Source organism: Epinephelus fuscoguttatus, linkage group LG17 (genome assembly GCF_011397635.1).
Source record: "Epinephelus fuscoguttatus linkage group LG17, E.fuscoguttatus.final_Chr_v1".
NCBI classification, from domain to species: Eukaryota; Metazoa; Chordata; class Actinopteri; order Perciformes; family Serranidae; genus Epinephelus; species Epinephelus fuscoguttatus.
Genome location: NC_064768.1, coordinates 41,196,522 through 41,224,083, shown reverse-complemented (window position 1 = coordinate 41,224,083; position 27,562 = coordinate 41,196,522). Strand labels below are relative to the sequence as shown.

The 27,562-nt window shown below is 43.7% G+C and overlaps 2 protein-coding genes across 5 annotated transcripts; both read left to right on the top strand.

Moving 5' to 3' along the window:
* The first annotated feature begins 1,708 nt into the window (after positions 1-1,708).
* Positions 1,709-2,407, top strand: LOC125904619 (uncharacterized). The gene is made up of 2 exons (XM_049602179.1): positions 1,709-1,761; positions 1,806-2,407. The coding sequence occupies exons 1-2, from the start codon at positions 1,728-1,730 to the stop codon at positions 2,384-2,386; spliced, it is 615 nt and encodes a 204-aa protein (XP_049458136.1). The 5' UTR covers positions 1,709-1,727; the 3' UTR covers positions 2,387-2,407.
* Positions 2,408-4,488: 2,081 nt separating this feature from the next.
* On the top strand, positions 4,489-26,195 carry atat1 (alpha tubulin acetyltransferase 1). 4 transcript variants are annotated; one of them, XM_049602069.1, is made up of 12 exons: positions 4,489-4,885; positions 5,374-5,434; positions 6,785-6,876; positions 7,100-7,157; positions 7,274-7,387; positions 7,992-8,093; positions 10,408-10,453; positions 13,169-13,243; positions 14,296-14,509; positions 17,349-17,434; positions 20,697-20,781; positions 23,167-26,195. In XM_049602069.1, exons 1-12 carry the CDS (start codon positions 4,731-4,733, stop codon positions 23,471-23,473), a joined length of 1,395 nt encoding a protein of 464 aa, XP_049458026.1. In that variant the 5' UTR covers positions 4,489-4,730; the 3' UTR covers positions 23,474-26,195. The 4 variants fall into 4 exon arrangements, with proteins under 4 accessions (XP_049458026.1, XP_049458027.1, XP_049458028.1 ...); XM_049602070.1 differs by lacking the exon at positions 20,697-20,781 and having other exon boundaries at positions 23,167-23,376; XM_049602071.1 differs by lacking the exon at positions 23,167-26,195 and having other exon boundaries at positions 17,588-22,207.
* The last annotated feature ends 1,367 nt before the right edge of the window (positions 26,196-27,562 follow it).

Sequence of the window (27,562 nt, the reverse complement as noted above, 5' to 3'; positions counted from 1 at the left end):
GGCACAAGAAACACAAATATATTCTTATATATCCTGTACATATATATATATATATATATATATATATATATACACATATGTAATTATGTACTCAGAGGTGGGTAGAGTAGCCAAATATTGTACTCAAGTAAGAGTATTGTTGCTTTAAAACAATATAACTCAAGTAAAAGTAAAAAGTATTTTGCGTTAAAACTAGCTACTCTGAAAAGTACAATTTATCCAAAAAGTTACTCAAGTAAATGTAACTGAGTAAATGTAACTAGTAACTACCCACCTCTGAATATTACACATATACTGCACAGCTTTTTACTGCGTTTTATTCTGAAAAATAAAGAACATATTTTTGTTCTCACCTGCTGCCCGCTGGGTTACCTGTACCATCACCAGGTACCTGACCCGGTGCAGGACTCTGTCACATGCTGCTTGTGAAGCTTAAAGGCCGTCATTTACAACCTGATAACACTGTCACTACATATATTTATTAAGATGAGTCACGGATCATTTTTAGAATAATTAAGGCTACTCAGAAACATTATCACCAAATTATTTTTCACAGGTTTTGTCACTGCTGTGTTTTTCTTGCTCTTTCTATTTACTAAGTTCCATCTCTGTGTGTGTTTTAGTTTTGGCTCTAAAGTTCCCGCCATGCTTTAAAATGAGATAATGTAATACCCACCATGCAGTGTTTGGATTGCTGTTATTTAAGGGGAAGAAAATAAAAAGAAAAAAAGCTGAATTTTACAGGAAAAGTTTTTTTTTTAGAATAAATCTCTACTATTGCAAGATGTTTCCTTTAAAGATCCCCTGCACACTAATGTTAAAGTATACTTATACTAAGACTAGTGCAGGACTCTGACCACAGGTCCTGTTACGGTACTGTAACTGCTCCTGAGCCGCCCAGTGCTTCATCTTCTACCATTAAAACCACAGATGGGAGACTGGAATGGAAAAAGGATGTGTTAGTAAAGTGTTGTTCCACTCTGAGCCTCCGGAGCAACTTCAAGGCTCCTTTGTCATTGATTCTCTGATTGTGTGGAACTCTGCTGGAGGGATGAGCGTTGTCTTTCCAAACTGTATTCTCCGATTTGGTGTTTTTGGTGACGGTGGTGGACAGCGCTGTCTAACATGTGGCACCAAAACCTCCCATACGTGCTCATAGGGTTGAGATGTGTCTGTAAAAGCCGTAGATTTTGATTCACTAACAGAACCACTAACAGAGCCCTCGTGCCTTTTATTCATCAGTTACTGCTGACAGCGCCACATCTCTACTGGTGAACATATTTGTACATTCTGATATACTGTTTTATCATTTTGAAGAAAACAGCTGAAGAATAAACCAGTCATCAAAAATGGTTCAATCCTCCGTCAGGCTTCAGATGTGTTTGCTCACAGCTCCACCATGTGGTGAAACTGGGTGCCAACAGCTCTATGGTGCTCACATGAGACGGACGGTGAGGTGGTTTACTTCCACTGAGGGACCAGAACAAAAACACCTTTTTGCTGTAACAAAAAGCAAAACAGGAGCTCTGTAATAAAACTATGTTGAACCGAATGTTTAGTTTATGTTCAGGTGGTGGTGCGTGCTGCTTTATGACAATAAACACATGATATTAGTTTCATATTAAAGAAATTTGTTCTGGTCCCTGAACTCAACCGAGCTTGGCTCTGCAGAGGGTAGAGGATATTAAAGATTTGGAGTTAGGTGGGTTTCCTCCAGGTGCTCCGACATGTTCTCCCTGTGTCAGCGTGGGTTTCCTCCAGGTGCTCCGACATGTTCTCCCCGTGTCAGCGTGGGTTTCCTCCAGGTGCTCTGACATGTTCTCCCTGTGTCAGCGTGGGTTTCCTCCAGGTGCTCCGACATGTTCTCCCCGTGTCAGCGTGGGTTTCCTCCAGGTGCTCCGACATGTTCTCCCTGTGTCAGCGTGGGTTTCCTCCAGGTGCTCCGACATGTTCTCCCTGTGTCAGCGTGGGTTTCCTCCAGGTGCTCCGACATGTTCTCCCCGTGTCAGCGTGGGTTTCCTCCAGGTGCTCTGACATGTTCTCCCTGTGTCAGCGTGGGTTTCCTCCAGGTTCTCTGACATGTTCTCCCCGTGTCAGCGTGGGTTTCCTCCAGGTGCTCCGACATGTTCTCCCCGTGTCAGCGTGGGTTTCCTCCAGGTGCTCAGACATGTTCTCCCCGTGTCAGCGTGGGTTTCCTCCAGGTGCTCCGACATGTTCTCCCTGTGTCAGCGTGGGTTTCCTCCAGGTGCTCAGACATGTTCTCCCTGTGTCAGCGTGGGTTTCCTCCAGGTGCTCCGACATGTTCTCCCTGTGTCAGCGTGGGTTTCCTCCAGGTGCTCTGACATGTTCTCCCTGTGTCAGTGTGGGTGTCCTCCAGGTGCTCTGACATGTTCTCCCCGTGTCAGTGTGGGTTTCCTCCAGGTGCTCCAGCTTCCTCCCACAGTCCAAAGACATGCAGGTTAATTGGTGACTCTAAATTGTCCGTAGGTGTGAATGTGACTGTGAATGGTCGTCTGTCTCTGTGTGTCAGTCCTGTGATAGTCTGGACTGGTCTGACTGATTAAACAACACTGATTTTGGACTTGCAGACATCAGGACTACAAGAGAGTGGACGGGTCCTCAAACTCTGCGCTGACTATCATGGGAGCACAGGACTGATGAAGAAACTCTGACATGCTGCAAAGTGTAGGAGTGAAGTGACTCCAGGAGATGGCAGTGATGCAACACTGAGGACACAAGCTGTGATTAAACTCCAAAGAAGAAGACGACTGGCTTCATATCTTTATCACACTGCAGCTCAAATATATTTGACAATATTACCAAAGCCAGTTACAACATCACTGTGGATGGAGTCTCATTTTTTGACTAAAAATTCAACAATGCTTTGATTTAATTAGATATTCACTTATATTGAGAGCAGCACCACCTGCTGAATATAAATGGACAGACCAGACTCTTGATGGTGAGACATGGAGCACTGTATTCACTCTTGTGCTGCCCAACAAAATCATAGAGTTGCTTTTTAAAATTATACATAGATATCATCCAGTAAAGAACTGACAAATGCACCCGCTGTAACAACATGATAGAGGCATTAGAGCACTTATTCTTTCAGTGTGTACATGTGACTATCTTCTGGACTGATTTTCACTCGGATGATTTTGACAAGAACATTTCACTCAAAGAACTCGGTTTGTTAATGATCTTCAAACATCCAAATTTCTCCAAGAATTAGCAACAGGCCTACACTATTAATTTGTTCATTGTTGTGGCTAAATGTTTATATTCATAGAACAAAATACTTAAAGAAAAGATAGATGGATAGATTCTTTATTGCCACTGTATGTTGTACAACAAAACTTTGTTAGAGCAATCCATTTAGCAGCATACACCTGCACCAACACACACTCGCTCATCGCATCATTCTCACGGTCACATACACACACATTCATATCTATATTTTTAAAATGTATGATAGATAGTAAGTAAAAATTGCCCTCGTATCCAGCTTTCAAAAATTCAGATGGAGATACATGTCTCAAAATGTTATCAAACTTAAAAGCATGTAATAAAAAACTAACAAAAACTATCAATTCTACAAATCTTCCAACTTTATAACCAGTTAGGTAAAACCTTGTGTGTGTTCATACTCTGTTTTATTTGTTTATTTAAAATTTTTATTCTATTCGATTTTATCTTATTTTATTTTGTATTTGTCTGGTCTGTACGATTACATTTATTACTGAAGTTTGTGCTTACTTGTCACAGTATTTTCATTTATAATTTTTGCCAATGTTTTTCCACTTTATACACGAACTTAATGTATTGACCTTAAAATGCAATGCGTTGAAAAAGTCAATACAAAGTTTAAAAATAAAAAATAAAATAGAAATAAAAGCAAAAATAAAGATAAAAGTAAAGTAAAAACAAAAATAAAATAAAATAAAATGAAAATGAAAATAAAAATGACAACAGAATAAAATTAGATAAAATAGAATAAAAAAGAAAAAAGAAAATTAAAAAATAAAATAAAAATAATAATGAAAATAAAAATGAAAATAAAATGAAATAAAAAATAAATTAAATGAAAAGGAAAATGAAAAATAAAAGAAAATAAAAAAATAAAAATAATAAAGAAAATAAAAATGAAAATGAAAATGAAGAATAAAATAAAATAATAATGAAAATGAAAAAGAAAAGAAAAGAAAAGAAAAGAAAAGAAAAATTCAAGCTGTAATTTCTTCCGTTTTTTCCCTGGGATGACTGAGACATGATGACCCGCCCTACTCTGCCTTACTCTGCCTCTGATTGGCTATTCTCACACTGACTAATCAATCACAATCTCTTCTCACCCTGAGCCCTTGAGTACTAACCAATCAGAGGGAGAAGGGGGCGGGTCATGTCAACTTACTGTTCATGTCGCGTCAGGTAGGTGGCGGTAATGCGCCGAGGAGCTGTTTGCTAACATTAAAACAACAGTAGAAGAAGAAGAAGGGAGTGACTCACACACACACAATGGACTCACAGTGACCATGCTAGCAGCAGGTGCGTGTTTGTGCAGCTCACACACAGAAACATTTAGTGTCACTCTGCTGTTGACATGCTGTTGTCTCCGGGCTGCTAGCAGCTAGCTAACCGTTACCACTGCGCTAACGAGTTAGCATTGTGAGCTAACCAACAGCCCCGGTAGCTAGCGTTAGCTTAGCACCTGCCTGAGCTGCTGCCTGCGGATGTGTCTCCTCCTCCTGCTACCATCGTTACAGCCGAGCAGCGAATCTGTCCTCACAGGCAACATGGAGTTCCCCTTTGATATCAACCAGCTGTTCCCCGAGAGGGTCTCCATCTTGGACCATACCCTCGTTGCAGGTCGTAAATCAGCAGGAAGGTAAGATGTGAATCTCTTTGTGTCTTTGTTGTGTGTTATTGTCCCTGGACACCAACACACACAGGCACACTGCTCTACACAAAGAATGTCACAACACCGGCCAGAAATCTGTCAGTTTAGTTTCAGCACGTGTTAAATCTCGTCTAAATGTTGTGTTAATGAAACTTCTGCCAGATGTGCTTCACTACCCAGCTGCTGTGACGTTAATGGTGTGGTGAGTGGCTGCTGCATGCTGAGTCCTCCACCCACACTGGCGCTGGACACAAGTTAACTTCCACCGCTTGAGTGCACAGAAACTGGTCAGTGATCAGCTGTGAACACACAGACACAGGCTGACACATCCATGCCCATGGACCAGCTGTGATGCTGCATGTAGGGACAGTGTGAGGAAGAGGAGGAGCATCCAGAGGAAGACCTTCTCCCTGCTGTCAGTCAGTTCAGCCGCTGCTTCTTTAACCCTGCTCCTCTCTGTGTGCTCCTCTCTCTAGGCCAGACCTCCAAGCCCACGTAGCCACAGTTATAGACGAACTTGGGAGAGCATCAGCAAAGGTGAGTCTGTGTAGGTGTGTCCTGCACCTGTGACCACGACCAACAGCGTCCCGGCTGAGTGCACCTCTACACTGTTTGATAGACTGAATAATTATTGAGTGTCAAATATCAGAAAAAGTCAAATCCCAAAGAACGTCTTCAAATCAAGGAAAAGGAAAAACAAGAGTAGTGTTAGGGGGTAAGTAATCTATTACTTTTAGCAGTTATGAAGTAATATAATGCTTTAAAGGGATAGTGCAGCCAACATGTAAATTCAGCCATTATCTACTCACCCATATGCCGAGGGAGGCTCAGGTGAAGTTTTAGAGTCCTCACATCACTTGCAGAGATCCAAGGGGAGAGGAGGTAGCAACACAACTCCACCTAGGTGCCCAGAGAGGCAGTCAGAGCTACAGGCTACAATGAGGCTAAAAACAGAGTTCAAATGAGGTTTTTCCAAACAACTTTTTATGTCGGGGCTTCAGGACACTTGGATCACTACGGACGAGCAGTATGGAGATATTTTGTGGTTTCAGTGATGTGTTTTTGGACGTTTGAATCTGGGGCGCCGTCAGCCTCCATTAGGTGGAGTTGTGTTGCTACCTCCTCTCCCCTTGGATCTCTGCAAGTGATGTGAGGACTCTAAAACTTCACCTGAGCCTCCCTCGGCATATGGGTGAGTAGATAATGGCTGCATTTACATTTTTGGGTGCACTATCCCTTTCAGTAACATGTTACCACCCACAGTGAAGTGTCACTTCCACTTGTGCACCACCAGAAAAAAACTAACCCCTAAACCCTGCATTGTGTTTGTAACATACACGACACGCCCCTACAGACCACGCCCACCACACAATGATTATCTGAAGCGTGCTGCTCTGTAGTGAATAGATATGAGACCAAATATAGTTTATAGTTCACAATTCTGATTCTTTTTAAAAGCAATGAGATGTGACCTGTCCCATCATCGTTACTCTAACCTTCACCTGCTCTCTTTTAACATTGTACTAGCTAATCGCTAACTTAGTATTAGCATAAGTAACGAGATGTCTGTCTGTTCATCTCACATTTTTTTGCAGCAACATGTACGTAGACTGAAAAAGTAACTGATCATATTTCAAAGTAGGCGACCTAGAGTTTAATTTGTATTTGTAATATTAATCATTTATATAATAAAAAGATCAATACCTGGCACTGTGATGATACGATACTGCCACACAAAGATGTTGCCATGCTGTCCTAACAGTATTGTTCTGGTACCAAAAGTCAAATGTCATATCAGCACTAGCGTTTAATAAATCCAGAGACACTCAGTCGCTCTGTGAAACTAGTGTTTCTACATGTTGAACAGTTCCATGTTTCTGTCCTCAGGCTCAGCAGCTCACAGCGTCTATAACCAGTGCGTCCAAGCTGCAGTCCCAGAAGCACCAGCTCTACCTGCTGAAGGACGGAGAGAGCAACGGGTACGTCAGCTTTCACTCATCAGACACACACACACGTTCACTGTCTCTGGACTGACTGAGCTGCTATTCATCAGCTGGACGTGTTCAGCTCTGAGCCACAGTGTGGCCACAGTGTGGTCACAGTGTGGCCACAGTGCATGTACTGATGTGCTGTGGTGCTGAGACATACGACACACTGTGTTTAACGCCAGCAGCTCAGCTCTGTGATGGAAAAGTTATTCAGAGGACGCGGTGTGATCGTGGGGTTTCTCAAGGTCGGATACAAGAAGTTATTTCTGCTCGTGAGTCTCCTGATTTATTCAATTCTCCTCATCTGTGACCTCCCAGCCCACAGAGCTGCCTGAGTGTGTGTGTCAAGTGATGTTATCAGCTGGATCAGGTTGTGTTTCCTCCTCAGGACCAGCAGGGTGTGCACATAGAGGCTGAGCCACTGTGTGTCCTGGATTTCTACATAGCAGAGAACCTGCAGCGACACGGCTACGGGCTGGAGCTGTTTGACTTCATGCTGCAGGTGAAACATTCTGCTCTCTGTCAGTTATTACCTCACCAACTCTGGATTTAAGATGCCAACACAAATATCAGTTTGCTAGAGTTTGTAAATTGTGTACATACACTGAGCTCAGAGTCTTGAACGGGTCCATATTTGAGACCCTGCACCCACCTATACCTGTAAAACTCAGCACCAGAACCGACCTGTCACCTGTCGTTGTGTCTAAGTCACAGCTGATTAACCCTCACAGGCTCCTGTCCCTCACATGAAGCTGGTTCTCCGTTCTTGAGTTCAAAATCCAGCGGAGGAGAATATATGTGAAAAATATAAAATATATTTTTGTTCTGCCCACCTGTGTGTAGTTCATTTATACCTGTGAATTTATACATTTATACATATATATATATTTTTTATAGCCACAGCTTTTTGCAGGTTACCTGTCAGGTACCCAACCTGCTGCAGGACTCTGACCAACACTGTCAGACACTGGACGCCCGAAAAACTTCTCGCACTTAAACAGAGAGAAAAGGAAGGCAGTAATCTGCCAGCTGTAGAGCAGACGATGATCACAGTTCATCACTATGTGTGTTTTTATCACCTCATGTTTTCTCTTTCTCCTCCGTAGCACAAGAATCTGGAGCCGGTTCAGATGGCGTACGACAGGCCCTCGCCCAAATTCCTGTCCTTCCTGGCGAAGCATTACTGCCTGACACCGAGTGTTCCTCAGGTACAGTGTGTGCTTTACTGTGTGTGTGTGTGTGTGTGTGTGTGTGTGTGTGTGTGTGTGTGTGTCTTAACATCAGACACAGCAGTGTTTATAGTGGGTGCTGATATGAGCTCACTGTCGTCATTCCTCCACAGATGACGAACTATATAAATATTTTCCAAAGTTACAAGTTACTGTCACTCCCCTGCAGCTCAGTACGGACACACTGAGGTAGAGCACAGACGGGACTTTAGATGTAGTGAGCCTTCATCTCAGCTTCAGATAAACTTTGCGTCATATTCCTGCACAGACTGAGGATTTTAAATCGTCACCAGACATTTCCATTTAATGGGTGTTAGAAATGGATCTCTAACAGCCACTATGAACAGGAGGAGTTATAACAGCGAGCACAACCCATGTCCGTGTTCATACGCTCGCCTGACTTCAGAAAATGTGACCTTATTATTTTAAGCTATGCTGAGGACGAGATTCAGAGTTGATGGACTCTGTAGAAACAGCTGTAGTTTGACATTTTAACCACTGGTTGTGTTGAGGGACGACACTGTGAGGGGCCCTGTTTTGTCAGTGTCTTGTGCTCTACAACAAACACGTGTCTGACCTGATGCACATTCCTCTCCATCAAAGCTCAGTGACAATACTGTGCCAAAAAATGTACCAGGCAGCGCCATGTGCCAGCAGAGATGTTAGCAATGCAGGTTTTGTGTTTTGTGGTGGTGTTGAAAGTGTCGTGGGGTCATTTAAATAAAAAGGGATCCTCCTCTAGGGAGCCTCAAGGTGCTCTGCAAACTTTGTCTGTCTGTGAAGCCCTGTTTCCACCGAACAGTACGGTTCAGTTTAGTTAGCCACATTTTTCTCTTTCCACTGTGAAAAGTTGTGGATATTCTGGGATATTTTATCAACATTTTTATTGACATTTTATTTAATTTTTTTTTTTTTGACATTTTATCGACAGTTTTCAGAAATTTTATTAGTATTTTTCAAACGTTTTTTGCCAACCTTTTAATCATATTTTTTGGGATATTTTATCAATTTTTTTATTACTATTTTACGTTTTCTTTTTTTTTTACATTTTACCAACTGTTTTGGGGCATTTTACTAATAATTTTTTAGACATTTTATTTATATTTATCAGACATTTTATTAACATTTTTTCCTCGACATTTTAATCATATTTTTTGGACATTGAGCAAACTTTTTTTTTGCACATTTTAACACCATTTTTGAACATTTTAATCATATTTTTGGGGATATTTTAATCAACATTTCTTTTTATGTTTTATTAAAAAATAATTTGGACATTTTATTTATATTTATCAGACATTTCATCAACTTTTTTTCTCAATATTTTAATCATATTTTTTGGACATTGAAGAACCTTTTTTTTTTTGCACATTTTATCAACATTTTTTGGGACATTTTATTTATATTTATCAGACATTTTATTAATGTTTTTTGCCAACCTTTTAATCATATTTTTTGGGATATTTTATCAATTTTTTATTACTATTTTACGTTTTCTTTTTTTGACATTTTACTAACTGTTTTTGGGCATTTTACTAATAATTTTTTAGACATTTTATTTATATTTATCAGACATTTTATTAACATTTTTTCTCCACATTTTAATCATATTTTTTGGACATTGAGCAAACTTTTTTTTTGCACATTTTAACACCATTTTTGAACATTTTAATCATATTTTTGGGGATATTTTATCAACATTTTTTGGACAGATTTCAATATTACAACTTTGACCATTCCATTAGTTTCTATGGTCTCTCTTTGATGACAGACACTTTTAGTGACGACTTATATTAATTTGGAGCTGATTATATGAACTGGATATAATCTAATCCTCACTTGGAGAAAATAAAAGCGTCACGGAGCTTTAGTGATCTCTGTTGTGAGTGAACGCTGTGAGATGCAGATGAGAGACCCAGAAGCTGCAGCTGACCTTTGACCTCAGATTATTTTTGGTTGTTCCCAAAGGACGAGACTGAACATCTGTGATCTCGTCCTTAACGATGATGCTTCACATTATGATTGGCTCGTCCCCAGAGTCCTGTCTGAGAGGGGCCAGTGTCTTTCCTGTTTAAGGGATGTTTGCCTTGATCATGTTGATAGCCACAGGAAGCTCACGGCCACGCCCAGTTAACTAGCTCAGTCTAACATACACTTACATCCTAATTCACCACAGACACACACCGAGCACACGGAGATACAGACAGACACACCTGATGGTGTAACACTGTGTGCGTGTGTGTGCTGACATGTTACTGACAGTTTTAATGACCTCGTCTTTCTTTCTGTGCAGGTCAATAACTTTGTGGTGTTTGAGGGCTTCTTCCTCAACAGATCAGGTAACCATTTCACCACTTGTTGCTTTGGTTGTTGTCGTTGTGAAACACGTTGTGTAATTGTTGTTCTGCTCTGTGGTAATGTGAGCGCTGCTGTGTGGGCACGTGGGAGGCTTCAGACATGAAACCTTCACAGCTTGGTTTTTATCTCAGCCCTAAACGGGCCCTAAAAGCTGCACAATGTCACAACGACCACGTTCATTAGTGAATACATCTTATAAAGTTCAGTTACCTAATTATTTTGCATGCTGCAGCTTTACAGTGAATTCTCAGTTTTGGCATCCCAACAGATTCATCTTTTTCTGTTGCACACGTCTGTGTAGAATTAAAGATCCTCCTCGTTAGAGCCTGTAAATCTGAAATAAGGGCATTCGACCCAGGAGTGCTGCTGATCTGCTTTTATTCCAGTTCCAAAATCTTTTGTTTCACCAAACTCTCCCAGGCTCGCCCTCCTCTCCTCTGACGGATCAGGGGATGTTCGGCTTTTTGTAAGGACTCTCTTTTCTTTTCTCATTTGTCCCCAGCATCTTGTCCTCCTCCCTCTGTCCCATAATTAGGCTCATGTTTCATGTATGATGCTCGTGCTCTCATTTTTCCTCCTCATCATTTCTCAGCCAGTTTCAGTTCTTCTCTCCCATCACTTGTATCTATCTACCTGCACAGGTACAATATATGTCGTAGATCACTTATCATGTCATATATTGAACCCAGAGAGCCACAACCTGTAGACCACCTCAAACCCCCACAGACCACCTGACTGACAGGAGAACACCTGCCTGTGTCCTGACCCCCCCGATGTCTCCAAGAGTCAGTTTACGCCTGGTGTTAACGTGTGTCTGTGATCTGAACACAAGTGGACAGAGGAGACGCAGCGCCGTTCACACCTGTGACTGAAGCCCTGCTCAGACCAAAGATTTGTGACGAGACGAAAGAGTTTTAGAACGTCACAGAGGAAAGTGTCAGCGGTGTGAACTGGCCGGTCTGATGGTGTCACCTGACACTCAGCTGGTCAAATGGCCGGCGGCTGGTTTTAAAGCACGTAGCAGCTTGTAGTGAAGTCAAAATGACCACAGACGGCGTGTTGGCTTGCTGCAGCAGGTGCTCCGTCCCCGCCGAGCCCTCTGTTTCCGTCCTCACAGTGTGCCGGTGTCAGACGAATTTCCAACTTCTGTACAATACCTTAAAGAATATCAATATTTGACACCACTGTGAGAAATCAACATTGAGTTCAGACTATTTAAAATGTTTGTTAAAGCACAAACGGTCACTTTACTTTTCTTGGTTAGCAGCAGAGAACAGCACAGTACCTTCAACGATGAGAGCGATGAAAAGCAGCTGGTACCTGCTTATGTTCAGTGCGGAAGATGCAAATTTAAACCGATTTGAATAGTCAGAATTAATACGTATCAATAAATCGATATTTTAGTAGTCTCCGTCCAGACGGCAAAGCAAAGGTCAGTCATGCAACAATTCATCCAACTCATCGTAAGATGGGCGACATATAGAGCGCAAACACACCGTCAGCGAAACAACCACCTCGTCCTGCATTAATGACGTCAGCCTTGTCAGGGACGTATTCATCTTTACGCTCAAATGCTTCCCAGACCAGGAAGTAGCAGATGGTGTGAGTGATGTGTCTTGGCGGTCCTTTACACCAGTATGTGGCGCTGTCAGCCTGCGGTCAGATCACCAGGACGAGTTAACACCAGGTAGAAACTGTCTCTAAATGTCTGTCAGTTTATTAAAGCCAGTCAGCTGTGCTTTGTGTGACACTGCCTTCATTAAACCACACTAAGTTATCACTGTAGACTATAAGACCGTTGTTAAGGAGGTAGGAAGCCTCTGGAGCAGCTTGTATGTTTTATGGCACACAACAGGAGGAGGTGTCGTTGTGTCAGCATAAAGTACGGAGAGGTTTGTCTGCAGCTTGTAGCCGACAGAACAAGACCAGTGGTGCAGCAGCTGCCCTGCAGGGACACCAGACTCACCCACAGTGATATAGTTTGAGAATATAAGCTGCTGTCTGAAGCAGGAAATATGACAGACGGTACAGAAAGGTGTCTGCTGTAGTGTTTTAGCATATTTTGATAAAGAAGTAACAGCTAGTGAAGAGAGCTGACGACACCTCAGCTGTTCCACAAGCTTCTGTCACTCATCACAAATTCTTTCTGGATAAAGTGAAACATGTTCCTGGGTTCATATATGTATACACATATGTTATAAAAGCAAAAATGATTGTCATTTTACAGCCTTTTGTGCTCAAAGCATGAAAACATACATTTGAAAGCTCAACAGCGACCTCAATCATGACCTGGTTACTGAAGAAATATTCTGATCATTTATGTTAAATCAAGAGTTTGATTGGCTCTTTAACTGCTCACTGAACAGGACTGACTGGCTGAATAAAACACTGCAGTTAGTCCAGTCTTTGGGAGATATCGTCCAGGGTCGTCTGTCATGATGACGCTGAGTCTCTGTTTCAAGTTTTGGGACGAATCTTCTGTGTTGTTGAAGATCTCAGGACCAATGGTCAGCTGTGTTGTTGGGCGGATCCCTCTGAGCTTCACAAACAGAACTCCAACCTCCACTGTTAGATAACTTTATAGGACTGACAGGAAACCTTGTTAAACTGGAGCTTGTGAGGACAGTGTGCTGGGGGGGGTTTGATCCCATCATGGTCTTGTTTTGGCCCAGCTTTGACTGTGTTCTCCTCCACAGCGGCCCAGCTGAGAAAGGTTCCCCTCAAAAAGCCCGACGGAGAGATCAAACCCTATTCTTTAATGGAGAGAGAAGGTAAACTGTCATTTCATGTTTACACACACACACACACACACACACACACACACACACACACACACAGACTGTCTGACTGCAGTATGATGTAAACACTTTATCAGGCATGTCTGTTCAGGATGAATCATAGTTAGGTGGAAGTGATAGATGGATTTATAAGACTCTGACTCAGAGTCCTGCACGGGTCCATTTTTGAAACCCACACATACTCATACCCATAAAGCTCAGCACCAGAACTGACCTGTTACCCCGCTGCAGGACTCTGATGTATCCTCATACAACAGCTCATATGATATCCTATGAATTAGCTGAAACCACAAAATATCTCCATACTGCTCGTCCGTAGTGATCCAAGTGTCCTGAAGCCCCGGCATCAAAAGTCGTTTGGAAAAACCTCATTTGAACTCTGTTTTTAGCCTCATTGTAGCCTGTAGCTCTGACTGCCTCTCTGTGCTCTGTGACGTTTTTCCAAACAACTTTTGATGTCGGGGTAGATAGTGGAGTAGATAATGGCTGAATTTTCATTTTTGGCTGCACTATCCCTTTAAGTTCTGGGGGGTTATGTTCAGGCTATTAAGGTTACTGTGGTTGGTGTAGGAAGAGAAACTGGGTAACAGCGTACCTTAAAATGACTCCAAGTTACTAACACCTGTCACCTGGGGAACTGAGTTTGCTGCTTCCTGCTTTATTCTTTACTCCCATCAGTGCTGTGGTCACATGATCGCAGCCTTTCAAATTACATGGGTTACGCACAAATTACTCGCTCGTCATTCGTAGAACTTACAAACAGTGCTGTACATGCAAATAAAACTCTTAGATATAAATGGAAACATTACATTTTTATTACACTAACATTCTCGTCTCACAAACTCAAACTCTTAACTGTTCAAACTAAATTAAAAATGAGTCGAGCATTTACTGGTTTTTAAGATTTAAGATGATTCGACTTGACTGAAACTGAGTCTTGGGTCATAACGAGGGTCAAACAGTAACATTTACAACTTTCTTTCCAAATATATAAAAACACTAAGCAGAATTCTTCTCCTGTCCAGTGGTGCGTCAGGAGCAGCGGGCTCGTCCCTGGCCCTTTGCTCCTCCTCACTCCCCCCAGCGGTCGGTATCCTCCCAGTACTCCCACTCCCTCAGCGTGGGATCCTCCCCCAGCAGAGCGCCCCCACGAGCCGCCCAGGCCTCTGCCCTCGGGGCCAGCAGGGACCAGAGTCCACAGTCCCCTCACATCGAGCGCTGCAGGGCAAGACGCACCAGGTAGGACACCACGAGCACCTCCAGTCCTCCTCGCCACATCTACACATAATAAAGATATATATACAGATATATAAACCTGTCATTTACCTGCAGTATGGGAATATATGTTTGACACATAGTGCTCCGATCTGTCTGTCAGTCAAGAAGAAATGTGATCTGTGCAGTGTGTTGGCTCAGAAACAGAGATGTCTGCCCTGTGGGCAGGAACACTGTTGTTGCAGACAGGTGTGTCGTCACAGCTGTTGCTGATTCTGCCTTGACTAACTGTGACAACACTTCCACCCTGGTGTAACATCTGTGACCTGACACCAGTGTAATTTGTGTCTGCATCGTCCTCACTGTCACCTAACGACATCATTACAACTCCTGCTTATTCTCTGGATTCCAGCGTCACAGGTTCAGCTTCAACCTGTCACTCTGTTCACACACAGTGCTCTGTAATCACAGCTGTAGTCCTTCACAGAGCTATTATAGGTTTGTTTGCTGGTTTGTTTTATATTTAGTTAGTTTAGTTTTGTGTGTAGATTTTCAGCTTTTGTTAGTTTCAGTATTAGTTTTTTAAACTGTAATATGGGCGTGTTTGTCAGGGGAAGATTTAAAGGGGAACACCACCCACATTTTAAAATTCCAGTATGTTTATTTCATGGCCTTGAATTTCAACAAATCTCTCTCTCAAAGTCAGAAACCAGACAAAGCTGAAAACACACCGACTCCGCTGTGGTGCGTCATATGATGTGTGTCAGGTGCCACTGCAAGCACACACTGGATGTGTCACACTGCAGCTCGTTAACACACGACCACACAAAGTTATCACTGCTGTCACTGAAAGATCTGAACCTCCTCCACCTCTGCGTTAGCTTCACATCACTAATTAAAGTTGACTTCTCACCTGAAGAGCCGATCTCCAGAGCTGTGACTCACCAGGAAGCATCTTTTTAGCCGTTGTCTTTATAACGACGGGACTGTGGGTCGTTTACCTTGGGATGTTTCTCGACCTCGACAACGAGTCTCTCCTCATCTGTTCTTCATCACACATGAGACACAGCAACAGCTACAGAGTTCTCTTCACACATGAGTGGTGAGGAGAGGAGTCGAGCTGCTACAGGAGCTGTTGTTAGGATGTGAAGTGCGGCAACGTGCGGCGCAGGTGTGTTTTAGCCTTTAGTCTCAAACTTGTGATGTCATCAGGTATAAAGTCTGGAGCTGCTCCACAGACGATGGATGGGAGTCTGATTTCGTCTGACCAAATGATCTTTATTTTACTGTAGCGTTCTCGGGTGTGAAACAGAAAATACTCAGAACGTTCTCCTGGCTGCTCTCAGTGGCGTCTAGAACATCTGTCAGCGTTCATTGTCTGTAGAGCAGCTCCAGACTTTATACTCTGTGACATCACAAGCAGCATCCAATGCATCAAAACATTGTTTTCTAGTTGGAGCCGCGTTTGCCTCGTTTTCAAACTGTATGCTTTGACTAAAATGAACAATGACAGCAATATAGTCCACGATGAGCAGCGCTAAAATCAACCTGCGTAGTTGTCCCTCCATTGTGACATTAGAAAGTGTCACATTTATCTTGCAAGTGTACTCTTCTTCAACGTTTGCTTTACTTCCTGGATTTTTCCCACATGGAAATTCTGACCAATCAAGAGCAGCTTTCTCACACAAGGCATTTGATCTGGTCCTCTTGTAAATGCTGCCGTGAGAACACCAACCAACTCTAGGCAATTATACAACTTTGGAACAACATGAGTCCCTGATTCAGACCAGAGGAGACCACTCTAGGGCTGAGAGCAGCCTCAGTTCCTGAATGTAGTATTTTTAACAGCAGCAGTAAATGAGTTGTTGCAGTGACACAGCAGAGAGCGCCGAGGCCTTCAGTGTGGCTCAGTTTGGCAGACAGACGCTACATTCCTCTCATTAGTCAGTTATTGTGTCCGGCACAAAGACGCAGCTCTCTAAACACAACCTCTCTCTCTCTCTCTCTCTCTCTCTCTCTCTCTCTCTCTCTCTTCCTCTTCATTTTTTTGTTCTCCCATTCCGCCCCATTTGATGAACTCCGTCTCCTCTTTTCACTGTCATCATTGTCTGCTGGTGCTTCAACAGTTCCCTTAATAGATCTCATCTGGGCCTCCATTGACCGCCTCTGTCTGGCACTGTGGCCTCTCCCCTCAGAGGATTGGCTGTGGTGTCTTAGCTTCATAGATAGTCTGTTTCTGTGACGTGGAGTGCGTCTACATGTGCACCAGTATCCAGGGGACATGGCGTTTAAACCATGTTTCAGATCATCATGTGATCATCATGTGATGTTCTGTAACGTTGTTGAGATACATTAAACCCAGCTGATAACGGCGAGGACACTGGTGCACATGTAGACGCAGCGGTGGAGGAGGAGTCTGCTCCTTTAGGCCTTTTTAAAACACAACTCTTATTGACCCAGCAGAGGGAACATGACGGCTCTGTCTTATCTGCCTGCCTTTTTGTAGAACCCATTAAAGTACCTGCCACAAAACCCTGAGAGAACGAGAGATTTATTTTGTCACACATGAATTATGAAGCAGACAAAGTGGTTGATGTGAGATAAAGCTGCACCTTCTGTTTCCCATCAGTCATCTCCATCCTGTGGCTTTTATTCTGAGTTTGGTTTTATTGACACCATATGTTCATGTTTACCCTCAGTTATGGTTTTGTTTTGTTATTGTCATTATTGATTTATTTTCTTTTGTCCCCTCTTTTTTTCCTCCTGTCCTGTCCCTCCATCTCCTTTCTCCTTTTTTACCCTGCTCTGTGTGTTTGGGTTTCCTCCTCATCCTCCCTGCTGGCTGTTCCCATTTCTCTGGCAGCCAGCAGGGTCTAGTTGCCAGATGCAGCATGTACAGTCGGCACATGGACGGCAGAGCTGCTGGACTGCTGGACCGACCGCTGCCAGGTGAGCTTTGGTGACGATGTTTATGGCAGTTAAACACATGGAGGTTATTCTGTCCACACAGGTCACACTGGGAGGGATGACTGTGTGAAACATGTTTTAATGTTACATGGTCACAATGCAAATGGGTTTATTTTTGTTTGGATGATGTTTCAGCCTCAAGATCAACGAGCCCAAGAAGGCCCGAAGGCTAAGACGTCATCAAAATAAAGATTAAAACCAGTCACAGATTTATTGTAATTTTTTCTGGTTTTGATAGATATAGATTTAGATATAAAGACTCTGTACACACTTTGTTAACAAGGTTTGTGTCCTCAGATCCTCTTCAGACACTCCCAGTATTTTTAGGATGCACTGATGAATGTCTGAGGACCAAAATATTCATGATAAAGTGCGTGCAGATGTTTAACAGTGTGCAGGAATCCTTGGTTTCTTAATAAGACTTTATGTTGTGTAATAACTGTGTCATAATTATTTCCTGCTGGGATGTATTCAGATGCCAAAATCATCATGACTCAAGGGCCACTTAGAGGGTTTGTCGGAGCTTTCAGCTGCATCTGGTGATCCTCATCAGGTGTCGTCACTCAAATAATGATGAGAGGTCGTCTGTGGAAAATAGGCAGTGACGTCATGGTGCATTCTGGGTATCCATACTTAAGGACACGCTTCTTAACAGGGACACAATCAAGAATCGATCAGTCACAGTAGAGCTGGGTGATGTAATGACTGTACGATATTTTGATATATTGTCAAGTAGGGCTGCAACGACTAGTCGACTAATCGATGACTAATCGACTACTAAAATAATCGATGACTATTTTAGTAATCGACTAATCGGTTTGAGCCATTTTTCATATAAAAGTGCCCAAAATACTCTTATTGCAGCTTCTTATGTTCAAATATCAGCAGCTTTACACACTCTCCCATGACGGTGAACTAACATCTTTCGGCGTGAGCACAAAACAAGACATTAGATGACGTCATTTTGGGGTTTGGGAGAGACAGACCGACATTTTTCAACATTTTAACACATTGTTCAATAAAATGATTAGTTTACTCATCGAAAAAATAATCAACAGATTAGGTGACAGTGAAAATAATCGATAGTTGCAGCCCTAGTGTCAAGCAAGATATAAATTAGATAACACTGTTTATATCGACACAGGGTCAAGTTGCGTTAGATAAAGTTTCTTCATCAACACTCAGAGAGACACAGAGCTGCTCCTCTGTTTCATCTGTCTGTTCATTAAGCTATTAGTTCGTTAGTGCTGCGCTGCATCAGTCTGTGAGATGAATTAAATGACCACAGTAGCACACGTACACACTGTGGGCCTTTTCTTCTGGAACTCTTGGCCGTATTGAGTCAAGCTGTACAGCGCCAATTTGTGTTTCCATTATCAGTTAAGACGTGCCGTACCACGTTGAGCTGCGTCAGAGATTGACCTTCTGTGGAGTAGGTCCAAAAGCCGGCCAGGCTCCTGGAAATGACCGCCAACAGTAACTGGTAATGGTCATTCCCAGAAACGTTCAGCTCCAGTTTGCAGATTCACAGTTCGGGTTTGTGTCATTGTTTCCTGTATGTTCACACCAAAAGCTGCCAGAGCTGCAAAATAGCTGAATTCGCTCCAGCAGCACCGCTGGTAAAATATCTGTGGCAGCGAAAGCAGCTCAAGTCGCTCATGGCGTCAAATTCTGAATGTTCAATTATACTTCTCAGTTTAAAGGAGCCAAAGCAGGTTACTGGCTGGAGCACAGAAATGTGACTTTGTGCATTTGCCTGAGAACAGAAACTTTCACGTTTGGACAATGAAAACAGAATAAAAGTCTAAACAGGTCTGACATTAAACATGAAACACACACAGCCTGTGATGCGTTCAGGCGTTGTCACGTAAATAACAAATTCCAGTACTTGAATAGGTCGTAGCACAACACAGCAGCATGTCAAGTGGGCTGAACCTGAACTGAATATGAGCAAAAGTTTTATATTTGTTATTCCCCCCAAAGCTGTGAACCCAGGGGAAACACTGTCAGTGGTTTGGATTCAAGTGCCTACAGTGCGATTAGTTAAACTGGCGGTAAGGAGAGCAAATGAATTGCATTCCCGCTGATAACAAGCTTTCCAGAACACAAAGAAATTGTGTAAGTACGTGTGCTTGTCCACACGTGTGTATCGATTCAACATGGAAGAAGACACTCTTGTAATTTGTGCTGCTGTGTGGTACCTGCGTGGATGTAGCTCCTGTCAGGTCTGGGTTCACGATATCCTCCGGGGCCGTGAACGGCACGGGGAATATCATGAGCTGGTGCGGGAGCTGCGGCTGGATGGGGAGACGCTCCAGCGCTACTTCAGGCTGAACATATCAGTTTGACAGCTTGCTGCTTGTTTTGAAGTAGGAACAAATGTGTGGTAGGAACTCAAAGTTTCCGAGGATGTTCTCTGGGTTCAACACAAGCAATGAACATCTACTTTTCAATAGGTTGCTGGTCATTTGCAGCTCAAACGCGTCATAGCTAATTTGCATAAAGTTAACCAGTCTTTAATTTTCATTTGCAGCTCAGTTTGCCGAACGCCGCCGCTCATCACTTTTGCAGCTCAAAGCGCCTCTGGTCGCCACTATCCATTGAAAATGAATTAGACTTGACGCCTTTGCAGCTCTGGCAGCTTTTGGTGTGAACGCACAGTTAGAGAGCAGTTTGTGATGATAAACGTTCAACATTTCACCGTGTTCTCAAGTCAGATCAGACATAAATTCAGCCGTGTCATCTAATAGCACTCAGTCTCTACTGTAGCTTCGTGTCCTTAAGTCCCACAATGCTTTGCTTTGCTCCCTACGACTCACGTCACACTCCTGTTCTCTGTAACAGCTGGTCCACTTCCTGTCAGGCATTTTAATGAATGCTCTGAAAATATAAGTGTGTGGGTGTTGAGTTAGAGAAATGTTGCCACAGTATTTTTGTGGCATCACAAAATATTAAAGATTAAATATGTTCGACAACAAAGTGTGTCCTCAGCACTGTGCAGTGTTTTCATCACAGAAAACAGGGGTGATGTTTAAGTGTCGACTCAGTCATTAAGCTGTGGTTTCAGGTTTCTTGCTTCATAAGTGTAAATTACAGGACACACTGATGTCAGGCTGAAGTGTCTGTTTAAGGAGCTGTCCTGATCACATGTGACGTCCTGCTAACCAGTGGAAACATTTAGTTTGTGCAGCACATCCAGGGAGCTCTGCCCGTCCTCATGTGTTAGTACCTTGTGCGTCCTCAGGTCTGAGACCAGTGGAAGACCAGTCATGCGCACTGGGACACACAGACACACACAGGTTGGCCAGTATTCACACACCACAAAGCAGGTATTTACACGACGGCACTGGACACTGACACGGCACTGTTCACTGTCAGGGAGGTTAACAAGCATGAGAGAGGAGAACGAGGTGGTTTAGTGACTCTGTGCAGACGCCTGCGGCTCAAACACATGAGGGAGTGTGAAGGTGTCTGAGAGTGTAACTGTAGAGCCAACCCTAACACACACACAGAAGTGTTTGTGGGTCATTCGCCCCTTTTCCACCAACATTTCCAGGAACTTTTATTACCAGGAATTTATTTACCTGGGTAAAAGAATTCCTGGTAATCTGTGTGGTTTGTGTTTCCACCGCACCTCAAAGTTCTTGAAGATACTGAATATTGCATATTGAATATCGCTGTCTACATGTTTACATGTTCATGCTGCTGAACACATGTATTGATAAAGTATTGGCTTCTTACTCACTAAGGGTTAATGTCACTTACAGTAACGAGCGCAGCTGCCCAGTCAATTTTCGAGTTATCTTCACTTTGGTTCCACCGTGGCCGCTCAGCTGTTCACTGGTTACTCGTATAGGCGTGTGTGTGTGTGTGTGTGTGTACGTGGAGTAGTTCAGCCCCGGCACAAAAGAACCGATACCGTTAGCGCTGATCAGTACTACGGTCTTTGATCATGTTGCATATCCGACCAAGAACTGACTGAACTTCAGTATTGCCGCTTTGCTGCCGACCAGGAATTCTTGTGCGTTTCCAAAGTCAAGCAAACCTAAAAGCATAATCTACCATAGTAGGAGCATCTGCAACAGTTGTCTTCCATAACGTTACGCTCTACATTTTGAAATAAACAAATTATAAGCATGACTTAATATGACCAAGACACCTAAAAGTAAAAACAAATCTGTTTTCATGAACTTAAAGCAAGTGTGCGTCAGACATACTGTAAGTGAATGGGTTTTCTGGTCGGAAAGGTAATGCCCGCATGCACCACTAGAGGGCGCGTGAGGCTTAACTTCAGCATGCCACAGGAGTCAATGGAAGTGTCGTCACTCTGGTATTGTAGGGTCCCACCCCCCTACGAGGTACTTTTTTCAGGGAAAGTTTTTAACTCAGGTAATTTCGGTGGAAACGGACCGAGGTTTTTCAAAATCCTGGGTAATTGATAAAAGTTCCTGCGGTGGAAAAGGGGCTAATGTTGGTTGTAGAGTATGATCGTTTCTGAATCAGCTGTGCGCTTTCCCTTATGTCCATGACTTCTGTTTTTAGGACAAGCTACCACAAAAAATTAAGCCAGGAAGTAGTATTATGACGCTACGTAAAAAAAAATGGACCTAGCTACCATGACGTCACTCATTAGTTTGTGGGGTAACACTTTACTTGAAGGTATCTACATAAGGGTGACGTGACACTGACATGAACACTTGTCATAAAGACTGATGTACATGTCATAAAGGTTTATGGCTGCTGTCATTAAGTGTCATTTGGTTTGTGTAATGACAAGTTGACATTAACCATCAAGTTGTTCTAATCAAGACAACCCAAACAATGTCAACTTGTCATTACACAAACCAAATGACACTTAATGACAGCAGCCATAAACCTTTATGACATGTACATGATAGTGTCATGTCACTCTTATGTAGATACCTACAAGTGAAGTGTTACCATTTGTGGACTCCATTCTGGAACATCTAGTTTGGCAGTTTGGCCGTCGCCATCTTGGATTCTTGGAGCCAGAAGTGACCATGTGGAGACGTGAGGGCGGGGCTAACACTGACGCTAGCTGCTAGCTTGGTTAGCATTTGTTCATTTAGAGTCTGTAAATTAATTGGGAAGAAAGTTAATTTTCGCTGGTGAAAACAGGCTGAAAACCATCAAAACAAAATGTACTTACAGGAAGAAGATGATCATGTGACCCCTCAGAGGGTCTGTCAGTGCAACCAAGAGTGTTTTGGAAGCCAAAATGTACCAGTTAATTTTCATGAACTAAAAACACTCTAATAGCTCCACCTATACTCTGTGAATCTGGTGTTATGCTGTGGTTACGTTTCCTGACAGCAACCAGCTGTCACTCAAAGTGGCCCCGCCCTTAATTATGCGTAACTTTAAGCCTTAATAAATGAGTTATATAAAGTGGCTCACTGAATGTGATTCAGCCGGACTTAAACCAACAGTTTTAGTTGCCTTAATCAAACCTTAGCAGATCAGAAACAACTGATAGAAATGATTCCTATATTTCAGTCCTTAAGGCGAGCTGTGTTTCAGTACGAGGAGTTGTTGGCTGTTGAGTTGCTTCTGCAGTGTTTCAGTCGCACACGTCTGCACACAGATTATTACACTGTCATTTCATTACGTTAGTTTTTATCCAACATGTTTTCCCTCTGCCTTCATGCTCACTCTTCCCTCCGCTGACCCGTCCTGTCGTGTCCCTTCACCAGGTCACAGCCGCTCTCACTTCCACCTCTATTTGCATCTAAGAAGACCAGCATCCACAGCCAGAGCTCCTTAGGCAGCAGAGAGACACAGCTGGAGTCAGACGCTGAAGCCTGTGGTGCTGTAGACGAGGTCAGAGCGTTGGACAGTCCACAGCGTCCAGCACGAGACGTGTCGGCCGACCACAGACAGGTGTTGGAGAAGCAGAACGACAGAAGCAGAGGAGGCTGGTCGTGGACTGTGGGAGAGAACTGTTACACCGCCCAGTGGGTGAAGCACAAGCAGGAACACAGGAGCACCCGGCCGTGGTGATGCTGACCGGGACCTTATTAGACACTAAGTTTATACACTACATACGCTGCTACAGAGAAAGAATTCTGTCTGTTTCAGGACACAAATATCTGCTGAAGCTTTCTGAACTTTCAGACTTCACTTCAGGGTCCAAACTGTGTTCTGGAAAAAGACACTCCCAGTCTCTGCTTTAAAGGGCTGCTGTGATGTGAGCTGGTCCAGGATGAGTCATGTGGAGGCAGGATTAGCAGGATTTTCCTACAAATGATGTATAGACTCAAAAACAATCCCTCCCAGTCATCACTACGACCAGTGCTGAGCAGCAACGTGTCACAGTTATAAAATCACAGTTACTCCGAAACCAAACATGTTATAACATTACTGTTGTTATCACGTCGCTACTGACTTTAAAGGCAAACAAAGACGTGGCGACCAGGCGCCAGATCATACGCATGAGGAGGAGGGGCCAAATCTAAATGTTGTGTTTACAAACTGCAGCTGACACATCCTGCTTATTCTGCCTTTAACTGTCGATGACATCATCTGAACGAGTCGACCAAACTGGTGCCAGAGGCCAAATACAGACATGTTTCACTGACGTGCTGTTTGTGACGTGTTTTCCACATGATTTTATCGACACACAGTCATGAAGCTGCTTTCTACTTTACTCCCAAAATCAGTAGTGCCAATAAAAGCTGTTAATTACTTCCAGTCACTTCCTGTGTGTCAGGGTGGAGGTCTGAGTTTCTCCCACAGGTCCGTGTCTTTTCCTCGTGCGCTGGGCGGACTGGCCCTTTAACGAGCACGAAGAACTGCTGCTTATCAAATGTCAACATCTGTGTATTCTACCCACAGTCCTTCTGGAGTCATTTCCTCGAGCTGAGTCAGAGTCTGCAGAGCGGAGCAGTCTGAGATCTTAACGCAGTTTTGTTGTCGCAGTATCAGCTCGCACTGTGAATCTGAATCACACACTTTGTCTTTTGACTTTAGCAGCTGCTCTTAAAACATACGAACTGTTTCATGCAGTCTGCACACAGTCAGGACACACTGCTGTCTCATGACATCACACCCTGAACTTTGACCCTCCTGCTTGGAGATAAACAAACGCCACTTACTGAGTTCTCCAGAGACGGAGGTCGGCCCTCAGAGCTCTGCTGCTCTTACTTTGTGATGTGGGTCGTTGAACTTTAAAGTTATAACTGCACAGATCGTAGAGCCGAGCATGTGAAACATCTTCACTTCTCTGTCATTGTCACTTTTATAAATCTGTCCTTTTGTAATATTTATGATTGTTTTGTTCACTTAAACAGTTAATGTTCCTGTTATTACTCTTCCACTGGTCTTCAGTTACTTGGATGTGCTGTCGTCCGTCATTGCAGCTTCTGTCGTCTGTTTGCAGCTCAGTCGATGTGACGTATCGTCCGCTGTGCAGAAAACTGGGTCAGAACAGACAGAAAAGCACGCTGACTTACACACTGCAAAACCAGACCTGATGTAGAAGAACATCCTGGTGTTCTCATACATTCATTTTCATCTGCTTATCCGGGGTCAGGTCTCGGGTGCAGCAGGCTGAGCGAAGCACCCAGACGTCCCTCTCCTCAGCAACACCTCCCAGCTCCTCCTGGAGGACCCCGAGGTGTTCCCAGACCAGATGAGATCTATAATCCCTCCAGTGTGTTCTGGGTCTGCCCCGGGGCCTCCTACCAGCTGGACCAGGAGGATCCTGATCAGATGTTGAACCACCTCAACATGAAGGAGCAGCGGCTCTACTCCGAGCTCCCTCCAGATGTCTGACTCCTCCCCCTATCTCTAAGGCTGAGCCCAGACACCCTTCTTGGAGCACTGGGACATGCTAAATCTTTTTCTGGCAGACTGTAGAGCAGTGGTTCCCACCTGGTCCGACCACAGGCTCCAGATTTGTCCTCAGTCATTAGTTTAAGGTCCACAGTTTAATATACTCAGCGTCATACTGTCAAACCAGTTTGCTGTCTCTGTTAGTCTCTCACTCAGCAGCAGGAAACAGCACTTCAAAATAAAAGCTTGTGCCAGAAATCCACTGAACTTTGTTTTTCCACCAGATGGGACCCACTGCTGTACAGTGTGGCAGTAAAGGGATTGGTAATGTAGTAAAAATCAATACAGAAGCCGATATCCGATGATCAACAACACTAATGCAAACACACAGGATGATACAAAGGATGGAGGCTCAGTTCACCTCACAGGACCTGACTGAGATGGAGTCACCAGCTGATGGAGCGCTGGGTTACAGCACAGTTACTGGAGATACACAATGTGATGACCGGTCGGCTCACAGCTGAGTGCAGACCACAGAGAGAAGAGACGCGTTACCTTTCACAGCAGACGTGAGCATGTTTTGATCCTGCAGGTCCCCATGTGTCCTTGAAATCAGAACGTTGTGGAGGTTTTCACAGAGAGACGAGAGGATCACGTCAGTGAAACCATCCTCACACTGAAAACAACATTAACAAACAAGGCAGCAGAACATTTGGCTCCAGTTCCTCTGCCTGTTAGAGCACACGGAGATGTTTCAGGGAACATCTGTGTCAGTGTTAAACCACAGCAGCAGCTGACGGCTCCTGACAACGACTTCAGTAAACTCCTCTGTGTGTATTCAGTCAGCTCTCTGATCCAAACGCCGCTCCTCCTCTGGCAGAGATCCAGCTGCTGATCAGCCGGCGGCGGCATCTCGCTGCTCTCACCTCAGATGTCACTGAACAAAGACACCTCATCACTGTGCCGTCTGATCAGCTGTTTGCTGCTCCTTGCCCAGAACAAAAGAAGACGTTCAGTGAACAGATGCAAAGGAACAGCATGTAACAGGATATGTATGTTTATGTGTTCGGCAGCAGCTGAGAACAAAAATATATTTCATGCACTGAAGTGCTGTTGAGCAAGCTGACTAAAACTTTTCTACAGATTTCAAAGATGGTGCGTGCTCATGAACATTTCTCTTAGGACAAAGTTTATTTAAAACCATCACCAGATAAGCAGGAGACACACTCTGAAGAGCTCTGCTGCACCAACCATCAGGTAAAATTACACTAACTATGCAAACTGTACATTTCCTGTGAAAACAGAAGTGTATTTTGAAAACAGACAATGCATGTAACAGGCTGAAGTTGACACGGCGTCCCAGAACGTCAACAACCAACACACCCAGGGTACCTTGGACGCCATATGTGGACGTGGAAAGTCCATGACCAAACGTGGACATGTGACGAGGTCACAGTGAGGATGAGTTGGGTTTATAGTGTTAAATAACTGATTAAAACCAAACAAAGACTTCAACAAACAGCAGTGTGATTAAAAAAAAAAAAAAACTGCCTTAAATGACAGAAACCATCCATTTTCATCTGGGGCGGGTCGCAGGGGCAGCAGGCTGAGCAAAGCACCCCAGACGTCCCTTTCCCTCCTCCTGGAGGACCCCGAGGTGTTCCCAGACCAGACGAGATATATAGTCCCTCCAGTGTGTTCTGGGTCTGCCCCGGGGCCTCCTACCAGAGGGACGGTATGTCAGGTATGGTTTAGAAAATGTAGTGCCAAAGGTAAGGGCTGTCTGAGGTAAAGCTGTGAAAATATTCTGAATATCGGGCAGAGTCCTGCACCAGTCCAGCTCTGAAAACCTACACCCACCTATACCTGTAAAGCTCAGCACCAGAACTGACCTGTTCACATCACCAGTCAATAAAAGTCCTTTTTACCCATGGATATACACACACACACACACATACATATTTTAACCTAGGCAGCACAGTGGTCAGGGTGAACCCGCCTCTCACCCAATGTCAGCTGGGAGAGGGTTCAACCCCCGGGACCCCAAACGGGAGCAGTTACACAAAATGAGTGAATAAATGAATATTCTTTACCTGTCACACCTTTTTGTAGGTTATATGTTGGGTCGCTGACCCCGGGCAGGACTCAAACACACGGCCCGTGGGCCAGAACTGGTCCACCTAAAGGTCCAATCCGGCCGACTAGATGACCAAACTAAGAGGTGTCTGGATATTTAACATTCTGCTAAATATCGTCAACCAGCCGCTTCAGATCAAAAGAATCTGGATCAGGAGATGTTTGGATAAATGACAGAGT